The 25,240-nt window shown below is 32.8% G+C and overlaps 5 protein-coding genes across 14 annotated transcripts; 3 read left to right on the forward strand and 2 right to left on the reverse strand.

The window, feature by feature from the left end:
- Positions 1-30: 30 nt before the first annotated feature.
- On the reverse strand, positions 31-1,667 carry LOC107414123 (uncharacterized). The gene is made up of 2 exons (XM_016022217.4): positions 502-1,667; positions 31-401 (listed from the first exon to the last, which is right to left on the reverse strand). The coding sequence occupies exons 1-2, from the start codon at positions 1,186-1,188 to the stop codon at positions 312-314; spliced, it is 777 nt and encodes a 258-aa protein (XP_015877703.4). The 5' UTR covers positions 1,189-1,667; the 3' UTR covers positions 31-311.
- A 175-nt stretch (positions 1,668-1,842) lies between these two features.
- LOC107414133 (superoxide dismutase [Fe], chloroplastic) lies at positions 1,843-4,403 on the forward strand. 2 transcript variants are annotated; one of them, XM_016022226.4, is made up of 9 exons: positions 1,843-2,150; positions 2,239-2,291; positions 2,435-2,509; positions 2,932-3,120; positions 3,270-3,441; positions 3,521-3,639; positions 3,761-3,787; positions 3,913-3,936; positions 4,026-4,403. In XM_016022226.4, exons 1-9 carry the CDS (start codon positions 1,994-1,996, stop codon positions 4,236-4,238), a joined length of 1,029 nt encoding a protein of 342 aa, XP_015877712.2. In that variant the 5' UTR covers positions 1,843-1,993; the 3' UTR covers positions 4,239-4,403. The 2 variants fall into 2 exon arrangements, with proteins under 2 accessions (XP_015877712.2, XP_060675668.1); XM_060819685.1 differs by lacking the exon at positions 1,843-2,150 and adding an exon at positions 2,607-2,679 and having other exon boundaries at positions 2,233-2,291.
- LOC107414130 (cell division cycle 20.5, cofactor of APC complex) lies at positions 4,220-10,553 on the reverse strand. Of its 5 annotated transcripts, none has more exons than XM_048469998.2 (11): positions 10,436-10,553; positions 9,916-10,000; positions 6,970-7,178; positions 6,738-6,849; positions 6,531-6,629; positions 6,123-6,314; positions 5,699-5,965; positions 5,483-5,588; positions 5,045-5,358; positions 4,767-4,931; positions 4,220-4,552 (listed from the first exon to the last, which is right to left on the reverse strand). In XM_048469998.2, the coding sequence occupies exons 4-11, from the start codon at positions 6,813-6,815 to the stop codon at positions 4,409-4,411; spliced, it is 1,365 nt and encodes a 454-aa protein (XP_048325955.1). In that variant the 5' UTR covers positions 6,816-6,849; positions 6,970-7,178; positions 9,916-10,000; positions 10,436-10,553; the 3' UTR covers positions 4,220-4,408. The 5 variants fall into 5 exon arrangements, with proteins under 5 accessions (XP_048325955.1, XP_060675663.1, XP_060675664.1 ...); XM_060819680.1 differs by having other exon boundaries at positions 6,970-7,255; XM_060819681.1 differs by having other exon boundaries at positions 6,970-7,255; positions 9,916-10,551.
- Positions 10,554-15,240: 4,687 nt separating this feature from the next.
- On the forward strand, positions 15,241-19,129 carry LOC107414134 (polyadenylate-binding protein 1-like). The gene is made up of 6 exons (XM_016022227.4): positions 15,241-15,573; positions 15,685-15,787; positions 17,135-17,205; positions 17,851-18,042; positions 18,133-18,257; positions 18,679-19,129. The coding sequence occupies exons 1-6, from the start codon at positions 15,442-15,444 to the stop codon at positions 18,722-18,724; spliced, it is 669 nt and encodes a 222-aa protein (XP_015877713.1). The 5' UTR covers positions 15,241-15,441; the 3' UTR covers positions 18,725-19,129.
- Positions 19,130-19,959: 830 nt separating this feature from the next.
- Positions 19,960-24,274, forward strand: LOC107414135 (mediator of RNA polymerase II transcription subunit 31). Of its 5 annotated transcripts, none has more exons than XM_048470576.2 (8): positions 19,960-20,158; positions 20,288-20,375; positions 20,733-20,830; positions 21,590-21,686; positions 21,776-21,914; positions 22,583-22,854; positions 22,988-23,035; positions 23,988-24,274. In XM_048470576.2, the coding sequence occupies exons 1-7, from the start codon at positions 20,038-20,040 to the stop codon at positions 22,998-23,000; spliced, it is 828 nt and encodes a 275-aa protein (XP_048326533.2). In that variant the 5' UTR covers positions 19,960-20,037; the 3' UTR covers positions 23,001-23,035; positions 23,988-24,274. The 5 variants fall into 5 exon arrangements, with proteins under 5 accessions (XP_048326533.2, XP_015877715.3, XP_048326536.2 ...); XM_016022229.4 differs by having other exon boundaries at positions 19,964-20,158; positions 23,946-24,274; XM_048470577.2 differs by having other exon boundaries at positions 19,966-20,158; positions 21,815-21,914; positions 23,946-24,274.
- Positions 24,275-25,240: the final 966 nt, after the last annotated feature.

Genomic DNA, 25,240 nt, shown 5'->3' on the forward strand with positions numbered 1-25,240 from the left:
TGTTACGTAGCGGAGCAAACATTTAGTAACATTACAGTGTTTGATTATATGACTCTTAAAGATCAGGTGGAACTTAAATGCATTTCAAAATCACAATGTTACATCACTATTCTAAAAAATTGCAACATAATTATCTGCTGTAGTGAACACAATCTATATTATTTAAAGATAAAAGAAATCAACAATATCTCACAACAATAATCTCAGCATGTAAAGTAGAAAACCAGAAAAAGATAAATCATGTTAAACAATGAAACAGTGAAAACCTATCTATATTCTTCTATATTTCTAGCAAATCCAAATGTGGTACCTCATTTCAGTTTTCTGCCGGATTTGCTCCACAACAGCTTGCATTGCTTCTTGTACCTAATATTGTCCTTCATAGCCATCTCTTCATATAACTACATCGAACAGCAACATTCAAACAATATCTTAATTTTTCTTGTTAAAACCCTAACAAAAAACAATCTTAAACGACAACAAAGTTGTGGTAGAGAGTACCTTTTTCGATTTACGAGGGAGATTGGACCACATTCGACTAAGTCTCTTGCTTGTTTCACCAAATGAAGGAGACCTGACCAAATCCCAAGTAGATATCACAAAGAAAGTGTAAGAAGAACATGGTCTAATAGGACAACTACGCCTCCTAAGCACTCTCTCAAGCACATCATGATGATCAACTTTTCCTCTGCTTTTCTTCAAGGATTTCACTTTCTCGCAAGCCTTTAACTTCCTAATTGATGAAGTTCGAGGAAAATAAGAAACCGGAGATATCACCCCACTTCTCAGTCTCGTCACAACGGTACTACTAGTCTCTCCATCGTTCTGTCTGGTCTCACTCTCGCATCTATCAACCTCTTCCACAAAACTACGATTTTCAAGGACAAATGGGTTTGTACATTGACTTTGATCATTTAGTTCTTCAGCCGCAATTGGGGTCACATACGAGGAAAAACTTGAATTTTCGCATGATTGCTTTTCTGGGTTATATGCAACTGTACCGGGAGAGTTAAGGTTGTCGGAAAATTGTTTGTTGTGGATATTGAACTGTAATGAGAACTGCAAATTCTCTGAGTCGCCTTGGACTTGGATGGTATCTCCACTGAGATAACCAGACAATTGAAGAGGGGGCATGGAAGACATTGTCGGAGTTGTTGATGGTGGTGGTGTTGAATAAATGTTTACCATTGAAGAAGACAATCCAAGATGGTGATGGAATTAGTCAGAAGAAACAAATGGGTTGTAATTGGACATGATTGAAGCATCGTCAATGAATTTGTGGAGGAAAAGGGTCAACCACTGCATCTTTTGGCCTAAACAAACTCGTGCCCCTCCAAATTCAAAAGTAGCGGTTTTTTTTTTTTTTTTTTTTTAGTAAATTATGAATGGGTAGCCAACCCAATTTTTTAAATTTTTTCATCAAAAAAAAAAAAAAAATTTATTTGGGTCTTTTTATTTATTGGCACAAGAAGTCAGAACCCACAAAGACCAGCAGCAAAATTATCCCAATTTACATTTTTTAATAAAAAAGTCCAAATTTTCAGAAAGCACAGAGCCGAGCTGAAATGGTGTAGAAAAAAGTTACTGCCTTTACAATTTACATTGCATCCAAACGGATAGAAAAAGAGATTCATCATCACCTGCACTCAATACAGGGCAGAGTTTCCACATCCCAGCCTGTGGGTGCTCGGGATCGAGTCTAGGGGGGCGGGGAGCCTGGGGGCCCAGCCACACTAGCAAAAAAAAAAATATATATATATATATATATATTACGGGGCTTGTTCCTTGTGAAAGGAGACAAAAACTACACAGATTGGTGAAAATCGAAATGCCCCAAAAGCCAAGTCGGACCTGCTAGTACTGGTTAGTACCCCGTACTACCATTATTAGCACAGGTAGTACCGGTAGTACGTTGCTGTACCAGCAGTAACAGCGTCTAAACCCAAAGTTGAGACATTTTTCATAAAAGGCCTCTCTGAAGCAAAGCCGACGTATGTCTCTGTGTCACACAGTCACACTCACTTCCTACCCTTTCCAGCTCTCAAAATTTGAAAGAACTTTGGACATGGTAGCAGCAGCAGTACCAGTAGCAACAGCACCTTATGCTGCGCCTAAATCTCTTACGTGCACACTTGGTCCACCATGGCAAGGTCATTAGACTCTCTCTCTCTCTCTCTCTCTCTCTCTCTCTCTCAAATATCTATCTCGTTGACATGGGGGTTTGATGGAATTCAACAGGGCTTCGTGGGAGTCTGGGTTCAGCTCGGAGCTTGCAATGCCCTAAGAAAGAGGTCAGTTTGCCTTTTCACTCTGAATTTTTCTTTGTTACTAAATATGCGGAGAATGTTGGTCTGATTGGTTTTGGAAGAAAAAAAAAATGTCAAAAGTTCAATCTTTACTGATGATTGGCTCAATTCTATCATTGTCAAAGCAGAGACGATGTACAAGGAAGGCTGGTTCGTGTAATGTTACTGCTAAATTTGAGCTAAAGCCTCCTCCATATCCGCTGGTAGTATGCGAAGTTTCTCTTTCTGTTTTCTTATCGTATGTAGTCTTTAGTGGTTCTTAAACATTATTAAAATCCATTACCATTCTTGTGGTTTTAGGCCACTTTTGGTTTGGTCCATACCATATGTAGTTGGCACAAGCTCAGACTAAGCTTCGTGGTTTCTGTTTCCCGTAAGTTGGCCTTAACATACTAGCCTCCTAGGTGTTTGTAAAATGTACTTAATGTAAAATTCTGATATGAAAAAAATAAAAATAAAAATAAAAATAAGGAAAATTAACATGTTCATTCAGTTTCCATCTTCTCATTGACGGCATTAAGCTATAATTGATATTCTGGTAGATTTCATGTCGTGGTTGTTTATATGATTTGGCAATGTTAATTAATTTATTCTGTACTTTGTTGCAATATGTTCATATTGGCAGAATGCTTTGGAACCCCATATGAGCAAAGAGACCCTGGAGTATCACTGGGGGAAGCACCATAGGGGTTATGTGGAAAACCTAAACAAGCAAATTGTAGGAACAGAACTAGATGGGATGTCATTAGAAGATGTTATAATTGTTTCATATAACAAGGGGGATATTCTTCCATTTTTCAACAATGCAGCACAGGTATGATATCCGGATGTATCGGAAATTATATCTCTATAACTTAACTCTCTCTTCTAAAAACATGAGGTGCCGCATATGCAGTCATTTTTCTTACTGTAGTTTGCTTCACTTTTAAAGTTTGCCAAACATTCGTTTTTACTGGTATGCAGGTCTGGAACCATGACTTCTTCTGGGAATCCATTAAACCAGGTGGTGGTGGAAAGCCATCTGGGGATCTTCTAGAACTAATTGAAAGAGATTTTGGTTCTTTTGAAAAATTCGTTGGAGAGTTCAAGGCAGCTGCATCTACACAGTTTGGTTCTGGTTGGGCTTGGCTTGCATGTGAGTGATATATAAACAATTCTGTTGTCATATTAAATGACTTTGGTATTTAACTCATTCTTCTGTTTTTTAATTCTAGATAAAGCAAATAGGCTAGATGTCGGAAATGCAGTAAATCCTTATCCATCAGATGAAGACAAAAAGCTTGTAGTGGTGAAGAGCCCCAATGCTGTGAATCCCCTTGTTTGGGATTATTCTGTGAGTTTTTCTATGATCAACTAAACCATTTGTAATTTATGTTATTGTAGATTGTTAGTGTGGTAATTCACTACTGAGCACTTCCCTTCCTCTAATAATTTGTGTCGTTAATTTCATGCAGCCTCTCCTTACCATTGACGTTTGGGAGGTAATTATCATTATCATCTATATTTCTGATTGCCAATAATTGAATTTTTATTATTTTTTAGTGGTCAAATAAAAAGTTTAATCATCTTACTAATTCACCCTCTGAATTTTATTTGTTTTCAACAGCATGCTTACTACCTTGACTTTCAGGTGAGCTCTCAGCTCTTGTTAGACAGCTTTCTTATGTTGATGAATGATACTAATAAATCTAACCTCTGTATTTTTTGTTTTGGTTTTAGAACCGGCGTGCTGATTATATATCAATATTTATGGAGAAACTCGTGTCATGGGAAGCGGTCAGTTCCAGACTTGAAATTGCAAAGGCTCGAGCTGTTGAAAGAGAGAGAGAAGAAGAATTGCGGAAAAGAGAGAGAGAGCAGGCCAAAGCATCAGAAAGTGAAGGGGTAGAGATGTATGTGGACAACAATAGTGATGACTCGGAATCAGAATGAAGCTTATTTTGCAGTTTTAAGTAAACTAAAAAACAGTTTTGGTTGTTTGTTTTAGTTCCTAATTTGAATGTAATACAGAGGTCAGCTCAGTTTAGGCGACGCTTAAGACAATGAAAAGTGAAAAAGAAAGGTGCCTCTTGCAGGAATGAAACTACATGTTTTATATCTCATCATCTTATAGGAGAAGTCTTGAGAGACAAAATGCTGTCCAAATTTGAAAGTTTTGAATTGTCAGCAGCAGGTGGTCCAAAAACCTCCCAGAAGCGAAGAGTCTGATCCGCCCCGGCTGATACCACAGTTAACCCATCAGGGCTCTGCAACAAACCGATTAAAGAAACAATTTAAAGGTTTTGAAAGACAGTAATTTACTTGCCTGATTACATTCATGAAAGCCCTACCGATTAAAGAAACAATTTAAAGGTTTTTAAAGACAGTAATCTGCTTGCCTGATTAGTTGTCTAGGTGATTGACATTCTTGAAAGCCCTATTAATTCATTGAAAATAAAACTCCTAAAGATATATGATAACCTGGGAAAGGTGGAGGACTCTGTCATCATGGCGAGTGGATTCTCCCAATTTGGCCATCGATGGATACCTCCACAAACACAGCCGATTTGATCTGGTACTACTCGTGCTAAAGCCATGTGCACTCACTATCTCCTTGTGATGCGTATTCCATTCAAGTCCACATATCTGGAACCACAAAAGCCTATTAGGAGGTGATGGAAAACATTGGTTTGGTTTTCACAGTAGTTACTGTCTATAGGATCAGGTTCTGGTTAGGTATCTTCTTAATCGTTATTTACCTGAGATTTGGTGGGCATGCTATTAATGCAGCTTCCCTTTTGTGTATTCCATAACTTAATACACCCATCTGTGGTGCCTCCTCCTGAGGCAAGCACACCGTACTGGTATGGGCACCATGCAAGTGCCTTAACTGCTCCGCCGTGTTCATTGAAACGATATAAGAACTTTGATGATGAACTCATTTTGAAAGAATCCCAAATGTATATTAGATTTTCATTGCCACCACTCGCCAATTTATTGTCGGACCATTTCAGCCTGCAAACTTCATCGGTGTGTGCCATCAAAGAGGAAATTAAATTGCTTCTTGCCCTGGCTGCCATGAAAACATGTATGATAGGGAATAAAATTTCTTATCTAATTTCACCAGCAATCTACAAAATCAGAACAAATTAGCTGAAAGTTGAGAAAAAAATATATAAATATATATATATGATTACCATCATGGTTAAGGATAGACTTGTCTCGGCTTCCTGATGTTAGAAGAACGTGAGATTTCCATGCAATAGTTGCTATCCTTCCAGTGTGATCTTCTATTGCTCTAACCTGTGTTGTCACCTCATCATCAGCTTTAATCCCACTTGAATAGTCTGGAGTAAAGAATCATCATTTATAAAGAATAAAAAGACCAGAGAAAGGATGGAAAAAAACTATACTAGTTTGGAACTCTCAGCATCCCAAAGTTGAAGTTTGGAACTAAAAAATCCAACTGCCAAAGTTTTTTCATCCCTAGACCAGGCTATACTTGTAGGGCAATCATTCCCATCAACTTCGAAGAGCTTGTGTACATTTCCACTATCTGGGTTCCAAAGATACAATGCTTGGCCTAGAGCCACAGCAAGAATGTTGTTCTTCCCCCAATCCAAAATGTTCATGTAGAAATCATTTACAAGATTTGGTGCATCCAGAATCCTAGCTGCTCTCTACACACAAAGGCTAAAATCAATCTGAGTTCCATTACCAAGAGAACAAAATCAGTTTAGCTTTTTACAACATTTAGAATAAATCTAAAAAACCCGATCACATATGAAATTACAATAATCAGCAAAAAAGGGTGAAAACTCTGTGATTTCTTAGCACCTGTGGGAAACTTCGATACTGCTTCATATTGTTTTCCAATTCCTCAGCTTCATCATCTTGACGACGCATCTCATCGACGCAACGGGTTGGCCTTCTATTTGATTTAGGACTGCCTCTGAATACCAACATCCTAAATGGTTTCCCCTCGGAATTCAAAGTCAGTTTGTCCTCCAATTTTTGTCTGTACGATTCCTGCCATGAAACCAAAAATAAAAAAGAAAAAAAATTAAAAAAAGTAAAAGAAAAGAAAAGAAAAACACCAAGAACTCAACTGCACTTTTCCCTCCATAATCAAAATCCTGAAGTCCCAAGAATGCAGATACCCAAACTAAACAATTCAAGATATATATAGAGTAAAGAAATTCCTCATAAAATTGGAAAAAAGCAATGGTGATGAATAATCTTTACATTGAAATTCGAATTGTGGAGTGGTTTTGTTCTGTTTGTCAATAAACTGTGGGCATGATCAAGATCCATCAAACTCCTATTTGGTATAAACCGATCTCCCTTTTGAATAAAATTCATACAAAGAGCAAATGGGTCAGTGACAAATTAATCAGAAAAATAGGAAGAGAGAGCGGGGAGAGAGAGAGAGAGAGAGAGAGAATGGTTTACAGGAAAATCGAACTTGGCAGTGGGACTGCTTTGGAGGCGAGTGGGAGAGTACCAATCCGATTGAAGAATTTCAAACATGTTTGGTCAACTGGGAAATTTTGCTCTGCTTTGACTGAAAAAATTAAACAATTTGGGTTTAAAACCCCTTCTTCTTTATTCTTTGTTTCTTCTTTCTTCCAACAAAAGAAACAAAGAAAATAACTTTGAGGAAGAAGAAGAAGAAGAAGCATACCACTTGGAACATCTCCCGCCAAAATTAGTTGGATTTCTGAAAGACGACCAAAACCGTTGCTTTTGTTCGGGACTATTCGGGTCAAGTTGGCACCCGTCGACCTTAAACGGACTTGTTTAGTCCACCCACTTATTGACCCAAAAAGAGTCTGGCCCGTAAATGAAGTCATTGGGTTAGTGGGTTTTGGGTACTTCGATCAGGCCCAAACCCTACGTGTTTCCAAGCCACCTCCAGTAAGGGCAAAGTCGATTAATTTTTAAGCAAAATCAGAAACTAGCACGTGTACCTGATTTTTTTTTTTTTTTTTTTTTTTTGGATAAGAAGTAAGTGTACCTGGTTATATATATATATATATATATATAATTATTTTTAGAAAGGAGTTTTCTCTTAATACTAATCCAATAAATTATGCCAATTAATAGATTCAAAATTTCAAGAGGACAAAGAGCATCGCTTCAATGGTTAAATATTTTTATTTATATTATAAAAATATAGATTCAAATTATAAAGATAACAAAGTTTACAATAATTTGTAATTTCAAAAAAAAAAAATACGTTTCAAGGAAAAAAAAAAAGATTCAAATATTTATGTTTGTTTCCTATAAAATTTGCAGGACCAACAGAACTATAATTTGTAATATGGATTTTTTTGTTTTAATTAATGAAGTGACTATCTATAAAATAAACAAATTTAAAAAAATAAAAATATATGTGGATAGTTTGAGTCTTTTTTACTCTGTGCAATAACTAGCTTATCATATAAGTGTTTAAATTAACTAAATGGATGTTGCAATTATATTAACTGTATTTGAAAGATCTTACATAGAATAGCACTTACACATACATATTTTTTTAACCCTCTCATGTCTTAGTGTGCATTTAGTTTTCTAAAAAAAAATGTATTTACCTTTTTTTGTCGGTTATTTAAACAAAAAAAACGGTTTTAATTATTATTTGCGGTTTAACAATATACTTTCTTTTCTTTTTTTAATTTATGGAGCTTGTGATGTAAAGTAAGGGCTATTCTCAAAAATAAAAATAAAAATAAATAAAAAGCGCTCAAACCAAGTTATCTTTTTTTTTTTTAAATAAAAAAAGGTTGATTTTTTATCAAGAAAAGGAAAAGTTCTATTTTTTTTTTTTTTAAAACAATATTAACTAACACTCTGGACTTTAGAGCAAAGAAGCAATAATAAGACTCATGCTTCTTTTTTTTTTTTGTACACATATTTTAGATGACTCATATTTACGTATCAATTAATAGTTTGTTGCATTTAAATAAGTTTTAACTATTTAAAAGCAAAAAGTGAACTCAGTTATTAATTATCATTAGTAATGTTCCCTTCCCCAAAGTAGCTAAAAAAAATAAATTTAAATAAATTTTAGCTTTTTAAAAAGTAAAAGTGAACTCAGTTGTTAATTATCATTAGTAATGTTATCTTCCCCAAAGTAACTCATAAAAAAAGAAAAAAGAAAAATACACCTACCAATAACAACAAATAATTAAATATAAATTTCGTTGGTGATGATTTCGGAAAATATTATTTTTTTAATATCTAGCTTCGCAACAATAATAATATTTACAAAATCAAGACGAAAATTTTAAAATTTTAATTTTTTAAAATTTTAACGTTAATACCTTTTTATTTTTATTAATAATATTTACATAAGATGAAAAAAAAAATCTAGTTTCAAGAAATTCAAAATTTTAAAATTTTAATATTAAAAATTAACTTAAATTTAAAAGAGCTTTCAATCAAGTGAAAATTGATCTAATAATAACTGGCTGCCTCTTGCCCCCTTCACATGAGACACTCCCTCTTTTTTTCAAAATAGAATTATTGTAATTATATATTTTAAAAATAAAATAAAAATAAAAAAAAAATCCTGGCCCAAGGCTAGAAGCCTAATTTTTTGAGCCAATGGACTATTGGGACAAGGCCTAAAGCCCAAACCTAGGCCGAGAACCTAAGGCCACAATATCCAGGGTCCTGCCCTCGGCCAATGATATCCAATTAAACCATGACTTGGAAAAAAAAAAAAAAAAAAAAAAAAGAGAGAGAAAGTTGCATTTTTTTTCCTTTTTAATTTTTTTTTTCCTTGTATTAATTGCTAGTAATTGACGACATGGAACCCACCAAAAACTATACCATACAACATTTGTTCAGGGATGCTAGGTTTTTTTTTTTATGTTGATCAATTTTTAAATCCATGATTTTAATTTATGGTTAACTAATTAGAGATAACTATGTAAACTCTGCTAATTAGATAACAAAAGTAAAACTCTTGTTTTTGTGATTTTCTGTATTGATTGTTGCTACATTAGTACTGTATATTTTGAATTAGACAATCAGATTCCATGACCATAATAATCCAAATTAGCTACATAAGAAAACGCTTAGACACTATTTATTCCCATTGAGGTTGATTTTTTAAAAGTGTTGATTTTTTAAAAGTGGTAATTTTTTAACTTAATTACATCTACCTATCTTGGAGTCACTTCCAGTAAATGGAAGGAAAAAAACCAAAAATAAGATGGTCTTTGAATTAGTTCTTCTATCAATTTTGAACATGTGGAAAGAAAAAAAAAATTGATATTTGTGATTTAATGTTTTAATATTTTATTATATTTTACCATATGTTAAAAAAATCCATGAAACGACCATTTAGATGGTCCAAGAACCATTTGATTTTATCTCTTTGTATATCAGCAACCTTTTTTGGTCTGACGGAGGAATTATAATAATGAATTTAAATTGACAAATGTCAAATTATTTTTTAGACATAAAATGTATTTTTATTGGTTCTTTAGACGATGATAAATTCAAAATTGAAATCGATTAGGTTAAACGAATATAGACAATGAACATTTTCAAATAGTGCCCATCAATGAAAATCAAAGAAAACAATAATGCAAAGAGGACTTATTGGGTCAACGTTACTCACCAATTTTAGACAATTTTTCATAACGAAAATCTCCTTCTGACCCCAGAGTTGATATGTGTAGGTAATTTTTTCCAAGGAAGAAGGCCTGGCATGAAAGAAAGAGCCCATCAGCTTAGCCAAGGTGACTTGCCTGGCCAAAATCATATAAATTGGAAACCATATCATCTCCTGGAAAGAGCAGGCAAGTCATCCTTGGCCAGCTACATAAACAGGACTCTTTCCTTCATGCAAGAACCTCAATTCCCCACTTCTCCAATATGATACAAAAATTTTGTTGTAGTCATACATGATCATGATGATCAAACGGTGATCAGATGGTCGTCTTCCACTAATATATGCAGAAAATTTAAAGCAATGTAGATTGAATTTAATTTCTGAGGAAGAAGAAGAGAAAAGGCCTAACATGAGAAAGAAGAGGTTGTCAGCCTAGCCAAGGTGACTGCTTGTGTACCACAACATGAATTTCTGCTATTCATCATAACCAATTAAAAATATATATATATATACATATATATTATACCTGAAACCTCATGAAGGATCAGGCAAGTCATCCTTGGCTATCAAACAACACTCTTCTATTCATGTTAGGCCTCTCTTCCTCTCTTATTAATCTTCAATGTCCCACCACCACTACTACTCTTAATGGCAGGATGAAAATATTGGGTTTTCAAGCTCTCCATTTATAGCCTATAAAAAGAGAATAAAATCAGCTTTGGATTGTCCACATTGCCTTTCCTCACATCAATTTGCCTAATTTTCAAATGATTTCCTTATTTACTTATTTTGTTTTTGCCTTTTTACTTTCTTATTTGAATCAATTGGCTGACCAACATGGAATATATTCTACAAAAGAAGGAAAGTTTATGAACGGCTTCAAGATGGCGCAATGGTCAGCCAACTTTCTCTGAAAATAATTTTCATAGATATAGGAATTGGGATATAAATTTTAGGGTTGATTTTATAGACATCCCTCAATTTTCATTTAATAATAAACACACCCCTTAAATTTCAAATATTTCAAATACACTTCATAAATTAACAATAAGAGGGGGAAAAAAAATAAACTGACAGGATAGCTTGCAATAGGCAATGGTTGAGCGATGTAAAATGTGTAAAATATTTCAATGGATGATGGTTGAACAGCTTGACAGTGGCTGCATAGGAAGGCCAGCATTGGACGGTGGTTAAACAGGATGGCCAACATATCCCTGAAGACTTTTCTTAGTTTGAGCACGCTGTGCAAAGTGTGTGCGGCCTCAGTTTTTCGAAGACTTTAGGAAGAATTTTTTGAATTTTTGATAAATTGTATACAGTAAAACATTGTTTTTTTTAATTTTTTCAATGAAATAAAATAAAACATTGCTGATTATGCATTTATATTGCATTTCTTAGTGGTTGGCCAACAAACAATGGCCAACAAACAATCATTTAATTGTTTTAGTATTTTATTCAAATAGTAATTGAAAAGAATAATGTTATTTGTTATCAGAAGTGACTGTCATCATCCTACATAGCAGTGGGTTCATATATATATATGGATAAAAAAAATTTACATAATAGTAGATCCTATGTATATAAAGTTATTTTAACATTGAACCTACCGCTATATAGGATGGTGACAACCACCATCAATGACATATATAGCAATATTCAATTGAAAATGTTTAAAATTTAAAAGGAAGTTATTAAGGGTATTTTGGATATTATACAAATTTTAAGTGATATATTCTAATGGTAGAGTGGCTATTTATGGAATATTCCTTACATAAAAGAAAAGTAGTTTTATGAGAAACTAGGGGGTGCACTTGAAATAAGACTATATCTGTAGGGTCTAAGCGAAAGCTTAGCTAAAACCATGAATGATATTAATCGGTCCATTCTTTAAGGAAAAAAAAAAAAAAAAAAGGGTAAATAAATAAAAAGTTGGGTACAAGAATTCAAAATCCAGATACAATAAAATAGTGACTTTGTTATCCGACTATTCTCTCGGAAACAATTAGTCTATTAATCCAAAATATACAAGCAATGGTCATTATTAATCTTAAAACACTCTCCTACTCAATAAAGGCAATATCCTCTTTTTTAATAATCTTTTTAATTCTATCTTAAATTTATGAAAAAACGAAAAAAAAAAAAGTATTAATAATCTTGGATATATAGACTTGGAGTTACACTATTAGAAGTATATAATATGAAATATGAATTTTTTTTCTTTTTCTTTTGAGAAAATATATACTAATATGAATCCTGTGACAGTTAAGGGATACAATGCCATTTGTTTAAAGGCAATGATTTAGTTAAGTTTGATCCACCCACCCATATAATAATTGAAACAATCAGACAGTGACATTGATTTATTTCTTTCATTTGTGCTGAGCATAATCTAAGCTACATTCGAAATTTGGAAAACCATTAGAGATTTCTATTTTAGTTTTTGGTAAAACATTGTATTGGTGGAGCTAGGCCTCGCGTATAATACTGAGTCGCACACATAAAAGCTAATTATCTTTGCATAATTAAGTTTTGAGGTTCATATTAATTTAGATTATCGATCTAAGACTCAGTTTCTGCCTAGAATCTGAAAAAAAGAAAAAAGAAAGTTGAAATCCTCGTCCTATCCTTTTCCAAACCCCTTCACTTTTTTGAGCAAAATGATATTCTACTGGCAACAAATGCCAGCCATGTGAAATTCATTCGCTACCTGAAAAATGCATAAAAATAAAGTCAATACCTTAGCCACTAACAAAGCTAATTTTGTTCCAGATGACTTTGAGCTTTTTTTATTTGGTTCACTTACGAATTTTTTTAGATTTTTCTTTTTACTTTTTTCTTTTCTTCTTCCATTCTCTATAACTTTTTTCATGAAATATAAGAGACCGAATTAATTCAGATTCTTCATTACAGTCCCAAATGTACTAACTAACTATGCCTCTCATATTAGAAAAATCTATTTCATATATTTAATTTCATTCTTATATGCATTAGAGAGGACTTTTAAACTAAAGGTTATTGTAAAGTATATATTAATTTTTAATCCAGTCCAAAATCTAGTTTGTTATTCAAAAGCTTTTTGTTGATCTGAAAAAGGAAAAACCTACTTCTTTTTTTTTTTTTTATCATAATTATTATTATTTTTTAATATGGGTCATCCAAAAGAAAACTAATTGAAAAGGTAAGATAAAATCATGCATCATTGTAGATACATGACATGATACAGAATGATTAAGATTGACATGTGCTTCTTCTATACATGTTTACGTGTATTCATCTCACATAACCAATTTTAATATAAGTTAAGTGACATATTAGGTGAACCTTATAGAGAATTAATGAATTACAAATGTAACTTTAATCTCAATTTTCAAAATAATTTAATGATTAATTAAAAAAATCTTATGATAAAATCATCATGTTGATTTAATGTCAACTTGATTATACATATTTGATAAATTGAAAAGGTACATTAGCCTTAAACTAAAACCTATGGCTTATCACAGTGATCTCACAGTGAAATTCATATTTGAACATTATTTTTATGCTTGTGCCCTTCTACTTCTACTTATTAATTTAAAATTTTAAACCATGTGTAATAATATTTGACTGTCTTTTCTAATTTAATTCACTATATATTTTAATTACATACAAGCTGGATGCCTATGTCACTATCATTTTCAATATTTAGTTTTTTAAAGCTAATAGCAAAGCATGATTTTTCTATTTATGTTAGAAAATTATAATGCATGTACTATCTATTTTTTTTTTTGGTTGAATTTATCTATTTTTTTATTTTTAATTTTGGTTAATATATACATAGTAACTTATTGATGACAGGCCCTATTACACAGCAACATATGCAATATACCCATTTAATAATTATCGATCTTATGGTCCCTGTATCACAAACAATGATCATAAATTTAAAGCGGAAATTGTTGCTATATCCTAAAAATCGTCTATATTCTACAACATATAACTCTGAGCAAATTTCAAAAAATTATTATTTAATGACAATATTACATATTTCTTAATCTATTTTTAGTAACAATCTTAATTTAATTTTCATGTATTTTTGTTTAATATCATTGTAACTAATTAACATATAACCTTCATTCCCATTAACAACATACTATGAGATTATTTACTTAGTATATATACAGTTTTGATATAGGAAACTACCTAGCTCACTTTCTAATGCTATGTAATTCACTTTATAATGCCATGTGGTATAAAACTAAATGGAGGTAAATGTAAAAATGCATTAATTTTTTTATTTTTTTAAACAAAAATAAATATTAGTTAAATATCATGTGAAAGTTTAATTGATTTTTACTAAAAGATTTATTTTCTTTTAATAGATTTTTAGTAGTCAAAAACAAAAGTAAAAAATATTTTAAATTAATACTATTATATATGATTTGCTAATTCTACACTTAAATAGCTAATAATAAAAATGAGTTAGATAATTCACTAAATCATTACTTATATTATATATGATCATCTTATTATCTTTGTCCAAATCAACGTAATAAAAATTGTTATAAATGATCAGATAATCCAAATTGCTAAAAAATAAAAAAATAAAACTTCCAACAAAGTGTACAATTTGAACTATTAAGCACATTTTAATTTTTATAAATGAGAATAAGTGTTCAATTTTCCTTGAACAAAAATCCAAACAAATCATCTATTAGTAAAAAAAATAAAAAATAAAAAAACAAATTATCCTTATAGTACGTCAAAATTTCAAAACATAATTTTTTTAAAAGTAAAAAAAAAAAAAAAGAGTTAGATAGTTTACTACATCATCGTTAATATTAAATATATAATATCATGTTATAATTTTTGTCCAAATCAGAATGGTGAAACCTGTTGTAAATGAGCAAGGAATCAAAATTGCTAAAAAATAAAACTTGCAACAAAGTATACAATGGAACTGTTAAACACATTTTAATTTTTATAAATGAGAATAAGTGTTTAATTTTCGTTAAACAAAGATCCGACAAATAAAAAAAAAAAAAACTTTAAAAAATCAGATTACAACATGGGGTTAAAAAAAACAGAAAGTAAGAAAGAACAAAAAGAAAAAGGCTATTTTGCATTTAAAGCCCGAAGTCGAAACGTAGCAGCTATTGATTCCTCCACGTGGCATCGGTGGACGACTACTCAGAGTCTAAACAATTGGAGAGACGAGCTGACAAAAGGAGCTTTGTCAAAACGAAGACATATTAATTAAAAAACACCACCCTTGATCCATGGGAACGTGTGTATAAACCAATATTTAAATCCCAAACTACCCCTACTGATTTTTAAAATTCCGAAATTAACCCACTCTTCCCATATCGAGTCCCAACCCAAAAAAACCCAAGGTTCCAAGCCCTGCACCGCTCGATCCCAAATCTATAATCTCCCAAATCACACAAAAACCTCAAACAAGTAACCAAACACAAACCTGAGCTCCATAAAAATATCACATTTTGCCACTGCTTGATTGGACCGAGGCAAAGAAGGACAGAGAGACAGAGAGATATGGAGGAGCAGGAGCAAGAGCATGAGGTCTACGGCGGAGAGATCCCCGGCGACGACGGTGACATGGACGCCGACATCGACATGTCGTCTAGGCATGATGACGACCAAGGTTACGACGACGCTAACTCCAAGGTCTGCTTTTGTTTCTCGATTCCTCCTCATTTTTTGAAATAAAATTAAAAAAAATTATGCGTTCGATCTCTAATGTGCTGTGGTTGAGTTAATTCGATTTGGTTTGGGCAGGAGTTGGAGGACATGAAGAAGAGGCTCAAGGAGATGGAGGAAGAGGCCGGAGCTCTTCGCGATATGCAGGCCAAGGTCGAGAAGGAGATGGGCGCTGTTCAAGGTATCTCTCTCTTAATTCCTTATTTGAACAAAATAAAAAGCTTTGAATTTTTCGATAGTTAAGCTTGTTAGTATCGCATAAATGTGATTTTGGATGATTCCTTGAGAGCTATATGGTCAGGGCTATGCCTGTCTGCTAATATAGGTGTTTTTAACTTTGATGTTTTAGGTCATGGTCTATTTGTTGTCCTTTTGTGCACCATATTAGGTTATCTAGAAATCCCTAGTATAGGAATTGGAGTTTGATTCTTGAATCTTGATCACATGTCATCGAGCCTGCTATAATTGTCAATCATTAAGTGAAGATTTTGGAGGATTAATAAGAAGTATATTTGCCTTAATTGGTGGAAATTATTAACTTGTATTGTTGTCGGCAATCTCATATACAGCTTAGAAACTAATGGTCTAGCCATCCTTAAGGACCAGGAATTTCGCACCTCGGTTTCTCTTGAATATGTGTCCAAACTGTAAAAATGCTGGCAACTTGAAGATTAATCTTGTTGCCCTAATTGTTCTACTTGTCATCCTGGATTAAGTATTTCTGTTTATCTCCGAGTGGCAGTTGGCACTTATGTTTTAAACCAAAAAGGTTATCATAGGGAGTAATGTAGCTGACAGTATTTAGACATGTATCCGAGTTTGTTACAGTAAAATATCAGATATTATCTTGTAACTGCCTTTGGCATTTCTTGTCGTTGAATGAGGGTCCATGTGTGTTCCTTCAAAGTAGTTTCACCTACATATTGGTATACTGTATATATGGTTGACCAGATAATATGCTGCAATTTCTGTCATACCTTAAGTCATATTACGTTTTTCCATAAAAAAGGTATCATCTATTGTATGTTACTAATAACCATGGGCATGATAATCTTGTATATGGAAAACGTTGAGCTTCAGTACATGATGTTTAAAATTTTGAAATTTATCTTCAATAGTTTTGGATAATTGGCTTTGACATGTATACTAGTTAATGAAAAGACACAGAGACACCCCAAGCAACATGTGTTTATGTATCTAAACTATAAAAATATGTTAGCTGACTTGTCATAAAATGATATAGCATAAATTCTTATGTATGGTATTATCATTTCTTAGCTATGTCATGCTTTATTAATTAATGGTATTGCAAAATATTATGTGCATGGGAGTATTAGGTCTAATACAACTGAATTTATTTTTGAGCGGACTGTGCAATTTAGACATGAACATTGTTTTTCTAAGAAAAAAAAAAAAAAAAAGTTGATGATAGAATTTGCATAAACTATCATGTTGTGGATGTTTGCACTAAGAATATATGTATGATTTGTGCTTACCAAATTGCTCTTTCTTCTGAATGTGCAATTAGATTCCTCCAGTGGTTCTGCAACCCAAGCTGAAAAGGAGGAGGTGGATTCAAGATCTATTTATGTTGGTAATGTGAGGTTTACTATCCTTTCTTAATTTGGAATTTTGTTGATACATTCATTTTTGTGTTGTTGTCTCTTTGTTTGTTTGATGTTTATAGGAAACCATTTTTTGAAAAAAGAAATAAAAATAATCTATTGGAAGTGGGGATTATAAATTAGTTGAGTATTCAGTTTCTTTGGTTTGCAACGAGCTGCTATTTTAGGAGAGAATTTTCGTGTTGCTTTAGTGTCTTGCTGCATGGTTGTATCCTTTACTCATCTATAACTTTCATTCACAACCGTGGAACCAAACTCTGAGATGTTTCCTTGTGTGTTGCTGTAGATTAAATGCCTATGGTATAGAAGGTTTCTCAAGTCAGTAGATTATTTAATATTTATGCTTCCATTTATCTCTTAGCCCACTTACTGGTCCAATCTATGCATTATACAGTGGAAATTGTCGTAAACAAAGCAATCCTAAAACTTTATGTTGTTGAGATCAATGAACATTTCAATCCTGCTTGCATGCAAAAAATAGTTCTGGTTCTGTTTGTAATTTGACATATTTAATCTGGATTAGCTTTGCATTCTTTCTGATTGTTATATTGCTTATTGGTTGCTATAAGAATTAAAACAAAGAGTGAGCAATCAATTTGATTTTATGTTTCTATTTCAGGTTGACTATTCATGTACTCCTGAGGAAGTCCAGCAGCATTTTCAATCATGTGGAACGGTGAACAGAGTTACAATTTTGACTGACAAATTTGGTCAGCCAAAAGGATTTGCTTATGTTGAGTTTGTTGAAGTTGATGCTGTTCAAAATGCTCTTCTGTTAAATGAGTCAGAACTGCATGGTCGTCAATTGAAGGTACTTGAATCTCCTTGAATTTTGTTATCATGCTAACAATTCTGCACGTTAATCCGTTTGTTTAAAGGTATTGATTTCTTATGTTTTTAGGTCTCTGCTAAGCGTACAAACATTCCTGGGATGAAGCAGTACCGAGGAAGGCGACCTAACCCATATTTTCGATCCAGAAGGCCCTTCGTGCCTGCTGCCCCTTTCTATCCTGCATATGGTTATGGGTGAGCACCAGAATCTCTATTGATTCCACTTGGTTTTTGTCATGAAATCAAAGAAATATGAAATTGTAGATTAATGGGATGCGTTTACAGCAAAAGATATTTATTGCTAAGGTATCTGTTTGTATGTGGGCACATATAAGAAAGTCTAATCATACAAAATTTAAAATTATAGAGAGACATCTAATAGGTTGCAACTGTTTTTATGGCACTTATTTGATATTCTTCAAGCAATATAGTAGTTCATGGTGAGCTGCCATTGATCTTTATTTTAATATATTAAAGTTTCTTTAATAGAATTTTTGAGAATTGATAGTTTGATTTGACGGTACTCTTGCATACTTGATAAGATGTATTGTTTTCTTAAATCTGCTTAAACATTTCATGTAGCTAACTGCAAGATCTAAATATTTCTCACATGCAGAAGGGTTCCAAGGTTCAGGCGGCCGATGCGCTTCAGACCATACTAGTGATGAATGTTAAAATATTGGGGTGGTCAGCACTGTGGGAAGACCATTACTCAAAAAAAAAAAAAAAAAAAAAGTCATATCTTCAGTACTTTAGTCTGGATGAAAGAACCTGTATCATCATTTGCATGGAAAAATTCCAACTTGATTCTTTCTCAAAATTGTAGCATGCCAGGGAGGAGGGAGGAATAAGTTTATGCTTTGACTTGATTTGTGGAGGGTATAATAGAGGTTGCATGCATCTACCTACTTTAGAGAGGATAAAAGGAGGCAAATTTATGCAAATGCATGTGTTGGAGATAGATTCTTAATTTCTAAATCGCTATTTTAGATTTGTAACTTTTTTAACTTCAGCGTGGATGAATTTAAACCATTAAAGGATCATCTTCTTAAATTTTTGAATCGACTTATGAACTCCAGCGGTGTAGTACTAGAAACTAGTTTGCCAGGATAATTTTTTTTAATCGAGTTATGAACTCCAGCAGTGTAGTACTAGAAACTAGTGGGACAGGATAATTTTTTTTTTCTTATTATTATTATTATTATTATGTTGAAGCAGGGGATTCGGATTTTTTTGCCAGTGCGGTCTCCATTGGGATGAATGTGATGGTTTGTCAGGATGGATGATCATAATAGATTTTATGGTATAAATATTTTAGTTTTTTATAAAGCTATTTTCTCTTACTTAGCTGAGGTGGGAATGATCATGCTTGGGCAAATGGGAGAAGAGTATGGGGAAACTATTTTTGTCCGTTATTGTCTCTCTTGCCCAAAAAAAAAAAAAAAAAAAAAAAAAAGGAAATATCTATTTACACTCTTGAAGTCGTGGGGTTGAGTTATCCTCTCCATGTTCGGTTATTCCTTTTTAAATTAGAATTGTAATGTTATCCTAACCTGATTTTTTTTACCCCTATTTATTGATAAAACTTCGAATGAATCAAATGTGTTTTTATAAGACAAATGAATTACCATAGCAGCTGATAAATGTATCCTTGGTTTTATAACTTCGTATACAATAATGACGTGATACTGCTTTGTTTAAATTGAAAAAATTCTTTTTGAAATTTCAATAAATATCTTAGATCCCAAAAAAGGAAAAAAAAAAAAAATCTAATTTAAACTGTATCATATTTAATATATATATATATATATATATTTATATAGTCTCAGCTGTTTGTCAGATTCTTTGAAATTCAATGGTAGAACAGTTTTCCATGTTTTTGAACCGCATCTATTATTAGCACCATCTTGATCATAGAAGGGCTCCGGGCTCTATATTTATATATATATATATATATAAAGGAAAATTTTAGCAGATGATTCGCATCACATCTAAACCTACAGTTTTTTTTCAAAAAAAAGCGTCAAACATCTATATTTTTAGCTTCAATCAAATACAGAATTTAAATTTGAAAGATCATATAAGAAAAATAAAAGGTTTTATTTTTTATTTATTTTTGGTTAAATTATGATTATTATTATTATTTTATGGTAGTAAGAAAAATAAAAAGGTTGGGTTCTTCCGTAGACTAATTTCTCGTACTCTTATATTATATCGGAGGCTAGCTCAGCTTGGTTATTTGTGGAACGGAGGACGCAGAAGTCTAATGGCCTCTGGCAAAGAAAGTGATGAAGCAGCTGATACTCCAGACTCGTGAGCTTCAACTATTATTTTTTCTTTTTCTTTTTTTTTTTATTTTTACTAGCAGAAATTTTCTCTCTTCTGTTTGCTTGCTGAGAAATTGGGATTTGGGAGGAGAAGGAACATGAGAAAAAATTTGGAAATTTGATTCTTTGTTTTCTTTTCTTGATGGATGAAAGGAGAGTAGGAAGCCTCAACTCCACCAAATTACAGCTCTATGCTCTTTTTTTTTTTTTTTTTTTTTTTGGTTAATATTTTCGTGAAAACCAGACAGAGACGTTGAGAAACCTCGTGGGTAGTGTTTACTTTTGAATTGTTTTTCAATTGCTTGTACGAATGATTGAAATTACTGGAATGAATGACTTTCAGGCCAAAGAACGTTTACAAGGATCCAGACGATGGGCGTCAACGGTTCTTGCTTGAATTGGAATTCGTTCAGTGTCTCGCTAATCCGACATACATCCACTGTAGGTTATTTCTCTTTGCTTTTTTTGCTATTTACATTTGAGGCTTTACCATATCTCCAATTGCAGCATTGTATTTTAGAATAGTCTTTTTTTTTTTTTTTTTTTTTTGTGGGTTTTGTGAAACATTGAGGACTGAAAATTTGAACTTTACGACATTTCTTCTACTTTGTTACCATGAAAAATGTATAACTTTTGCTAATTCTAGTAAATGTTCAATTTAACGATTCTATTTCTATCCTAATATTGGGATACAAATTAATGTGCTAGGCGTTCAGTATTTCTAGGTATTCCGTATTCTCAGAAGTTTGTTAACTGGAAAGTTTATCTGTGCAGTCAAAACTTTGCAAATTGCAAAACCTATGGGTCTTACATTGAATGAGCTATTGTTTTTGGATAGAAAACTATCAATTGATCTTGGTCGAAATTTGTTTCGTAATATCATTAATGCTACATGTTTAAACAATGACTGCGTGAAAATTATAAGTCAATTAGTTATATTATCAAATGATTTATTGTCTTTTGATGGGAAATAATGTTTTTCATTTCCTAAGACTGGAGAAGTTCTTGCTACATAGCAGCCTAAGATATGGTTGCAAAAAGATACGATAAATATTGGCAATGAATGATCGCTTCTATCAGCTCTAGTTATTTTATTTTATTACTCTTTCTTTGTCATATTATTTAAAGATTTAGGTTTAAATACTGGTGTTTGTCCTTTATTTTCTTCCCTCATGCTCCACACTTGAATTTCTGATGTAGATTTGGCTCAAAATCGCTATTTTGAAGATGAAGCTTTTATTGGCTACTTGAAGTACCTTCAATATTGGCAACGGCCAGAGTACATAAAATTTATTATGTGAGCTAATCTCTTGAAATCATGCCATCTAATGGCTTTATGCTCATGCTTATTTTAAAATATCTGCCTTTCGCTTGTGAATGATCCAGCTTTCATTCTTTTGTTTTGTTCGCCTATCCACGTATAAGTATTTTCTACAATAATATCAGGTATCCCCATTGCCTTTTTTTTCTTGAGCTTCTCCAAAATGCAAACTTCCGCAATGCAATGGCTCATCCAGGCAACAAGGTCTATTGCTTCTATATCCTTTTGATTTAACTTCTATGCTGTTTCTCCCTTATTTTACATTGTACTCCATCCATAATGTTTGATCCTGCAAAAGTTATTGTGTTATCTTTACTTATTTATCAGTTTCCTTTTTCTCATGACTATTTCTTAGCATCCAGTCATGAAACTGGCCTCTTACATATCTTTTAATTTTGGAGAAGAATGAGATTTGATGCAAGTGTTGTTGGAAGAAATGGTAAAAGATATTTCTTTGATGTAGTCTTTATGTATGGTTATGTACCAAATCATGACCATGCTATTATTCTAAAGTGGTAACCACGCATAAACCTGAAAGCACATTTGCTGTCCACTCATCTTTCACTTAAAATGATGGTTTATGTTACTGTTGTTTACACTGAATCCACTTCTGTTGAAAATAATTTATTAGATACCTAATAGTTCTACTTGGTTAAAGAGAAAGAGTATAGAAAAAGACTGTTTAATGAGTGTTTACTGGCCAGCTAAACAAATGCAAATCTTAAAACCTTTTGACTGTGCAAGATATCCTCTTTTTTTTTTTTTTTTTTTTTTTTTTTTTCATAACTAAAATTATATATATATATATATATATATTTTTTTTTTTCTTGAAAAAAAAAAATACTAAATTTATCTTATAATTTAATTTTTAGGAATTGGCACATAGGCAGCAATTCTACTTCTGGAAAAACTATAGGAACAATCGATTGAAACACATATTACCAAGACCCCTTCCTGAACCTGTAGCTACACCTGCCACTTCTGCCCCACCTCAGCAACAACCCATGCCACCAGTTACTCCAAGTATTCCAGGGACAGCAGCTCCTGCTTCGGCTCTTTCTCCTATGCAGTATGCCAACAACCCTGGATCTACTCTTGCAAAAGTTGATATGAGAAATAGTGGGGTTGATCGAAGAAAGAGAAAGTGCGTATATTTTTTATTTCCCAACTAATGCCATATAATTTTAATCTTTTCATTGCAAAGTTGTCTGTATCTATTCTTCTCAATGACAGATAATAGGTCAATGCTCTGATATTTGTTTTTGTTGATCATGCAGGAAAGAAGGTTAACTTGCATGCAATAGAAGAAGCTATTATAGATAAAGGTAAAATAGTTGTTTATTGTTCTTCAGATTTAGAATGATAAGTGATTGGTGCTGGTTACTATTTCAATTGATATAAAAGAATTTGGCCTGCTAAAGCAGGGGGAAAAAAAGGGGAAAAGACGAAAGTTTTAGCTGAATAAGTGATCAACTTACATTACAAAAACTGAAATGGGTAACCCACACTTGAATGTTGAAAGGAAGTGAAGGTTGGGACCAGGCATTGCATGTCAACAGACTGCATTGTCGAACTAGCCATTGGACTCCTAAACATTGTGGTTCCTCAAACTATAGTTTTCTTATTCCTTTTCCTCACCATATGGCGATGATGTGGTATGCTACATACACCTCTCAGGATGAGAATAACTTCTATACAGTTGTTCGATGAGCCTGACAAAGCAAACCATCTGAGCCTTGGTTTGAGAAGTCAATACAAAGATGTTATTTCTTTCTGTAAGCTAAACCCACAAAACAATATGCCCTCTTCCCCCTTCTTTTCGTGGAAAGTATTAAGCAAAAACCGCACAACTTAACCGAGTATATATTGTTAATGTGCCTCACTTTAATCATTCTTCAGTTGGGGTGAGGTTGGTGTGTAGGTTGATGTTGTTTGGACAATGCTTAAGGGATCCCTTGATTGGTTTGGGCCTTGAAATTTGGAAATTTTATCCTTCATTGTAGTATCTATATGTGGATGGTAGAATCTGTATGTATATCCACATATTTTTGTCAACAGTAATGCCCATATACCTTTTCAAATACCATGTAGCCATGAAGACCAGGATAAGCATGTCCTACCTTTATCAATCGTAGAATCCTTGTACTGTTCAAGTTTCTTAATCATAGAACCATTCAACTTTTCACAATGGACCAGCACTTTTTCAACTTATCATTTTTTTCCCTTTCTCTACAGGTTTTGCAGTTTGTTGGAAACTTTTTTATTTTTTGATTGTAGTGAAACTACAAATCAAATGGAGCTTCTGTTGAAAGCGAATCTTTGGTTCACAACTAAAGACACTTGGAGAGGACAAGTGGGAGGTCAGTGACAATGTCATAGAACTTCGGAAATGATTTTATGATATGTCTTTTTGTATTTGCCTACTTATGCTATGAAGAGAATGTTGAAATACAGTTATATATGGCAGTACTCTACCTCTAGTTTCCTCTGGTCTGTTCTTACTAGATATCGTGGAGTTTATTGAGAAAGGAAAATGCATGTCACTGTTTCAATGTTGTATCTCACATGATTGCGTGCAATACCATATTGATTTATGAAGCACTAAATGCTTACACTTTCTCTATAAGCAACAATGAAATGAATGATCATTGCATGCACAAAGATTTGACAAGAATGAAACAAAAGTTGATGTTTTTTGAAGTAATTGAATCTTTTTGAGTCCTGATGTGGGCTTGATGGCTGGAAAAAAGAACTAGGGAAAAATGACTTTGAACCGTGATGAAAACAAGGATTATCACTTCACGTTTTGTTTGCTAAATGCGTCCAACCTCACATACCAAACGCCTCTCACGTTCTATTGAAACCAATAGAGTTTATTCAACTGAAAAATAATGACAATAGAAACAATGATAAAAAAATGATGGAAATAAGAGAGAAAAGGTGAAGATAATTTATAATGAGAAACATAGACGGATAGCATTTGCCCACCTCCCTTGTACTATAAGTTCTTATAGTTGGACCATACTTGGTCAATTCTAGCAGTCCATTGAATATCTATAACGTATGTGGCATAGAATGTGATGCACTTGATTTAACAGCTTCATTCTCAAACAATGAAAGTGTTGAAACGACATGGTATTGAACTTTCGATGAGTTGGCTTTGGATTCAATATTAAGGCTTTGTTTCGCATAGGTTTTTGATTTTGTTTCTTCATAATTGCTTTATGAGAAATTATTTTTTGAGTTTTATTTAAAAACTTTTTTGGAGGATTGAAATACTTTTAGAAAATTATCCAGATTTTTTTATACAGCTTTGGAGTCTTAAAAGCCAAAAGCAGCTTCTCAAAAGGTAGGTATGCGAAACAAAATAATCCAAATTGATTTTTTCCTTTGTATATCTAATCAAATAAATTAGCTTGAGTTTGAATATAATTCTTGGTCAGTCTTGATTTTGCTTTGACTAGATTCAATTAGTCCTTAAAAAGTTTCCTTTCCTGAGGTGAGCCTGTTTTGTTTGAAATTTAAAAGCC

Source organism: Ziziphus jujuba, chromosome 8 (assembly GCF_031755915.1).
Source record: "Ziziphus jujuba cultivar Dongzao chromosome 8, ASM3175591v1".
Lineage (NCBI taxonomy): Eukaryota > Viridiplantae > Streptophyta > Magnoliopsida > Rosales > Rhamnaceae > Ziziphus > Ziziphus jujuba.

Bases quoted from the DNA above. Each gene is read 5' to 3' on its own strand.
- LOC107414123 (XM_016022217.4), bottom strand. From the start codon at position 1,188: ATGGTAAACATTTATTCAACACCACCACCATCAACAACTCCGACAATG. The intron at 402-501 runs GTACTCTCTACC...TGTTCGATGTAG, and splicing joins TCCCTCGTAAATCGAAAAAG to TTATATGAAGAGATGGCTAT.
- LOC107414134 (XM_016022227.4), top strand. From the start codon at position 15,442: ATGGAGGAGCAGGAGCAAGAGCATGAGGTCTACGGCGGAGAGATCCCC. The intron at 15,788-17,134 runs GTATCTCTCTCT...ATGTGCAATTAG, and splicing joins GGAGATGGGCGCTGTTCAAG to ATTCCTCCAGTGGTTCTGCA. The intron at 17,206-17,850 runs GTGAGGTTTACT...TTTCTATTTCAG, and splicing joins GATCTATTTATGTTGGTAAT to GTTGACTATTCATGTACTCC.
- LOC107414133 (XM_016022226.4), top strand. From the start codon at position 1,994: ATGTCTCTGTGTCACACAGTCACACTCACTTCCTACCCTTTCCAGCTC. The intron at 2,510-2,931 runs GTAGTATGCGAA...TCATATTGGCAG, and splicing joins AGCCTCCTCCATATCCGCTG to AATGCTTTGGAACCCCATAT. The intron at 3,121-3,269 runs GTATGATATCCG...ACTGGTATGCAG, and splicing joins TTTTCAACAATGCAGCACAG to GTCTGGAACCATGACTTCTT.
- LOC107414135 (XM_048470576.2), top strand. From the start codon at position 20,038: ATGATTCGCATCACATCTAAACCTACAGTTTTTTTTCAAAAAAAAGCG. The intron at 20,159-20,287 runs GTTTTATTTTTT...ATCGGAGGCTAG, and splicing joins TCATATAAGAAAAATAAAAG to CTCAGCTTGGTTATTTGTGG. The intron at 20,831-21,589 runs GTAGGTTATTTC...TTTCTGATGTAG, and splicing joins TAATCCGACATACATCCACT to ATTTGGCTCAAAATCGCTAT.
- LOC107414130 (XM_048469998.2), bottom strand. From the start codon at position 6,815: ATGTTTGAAATTCTTCAATCGGATTGGTACTCTCCCACTCGCCTCCAA. The intron at 6,315-6,530 runs GTAAAGATTATT...GTTTCATGGCAG, and splicing joins TCCACAATTCGAATTTCAAT to GAATCGTACAGACAAAAATT. The intron at 4,932-5,044 runs GTAAATAACGAT...TTGTGGTTCCAG, and splicing joins GCATGCCCACCAAATCTCAG to ATATGTGGACTTGAATGGAA.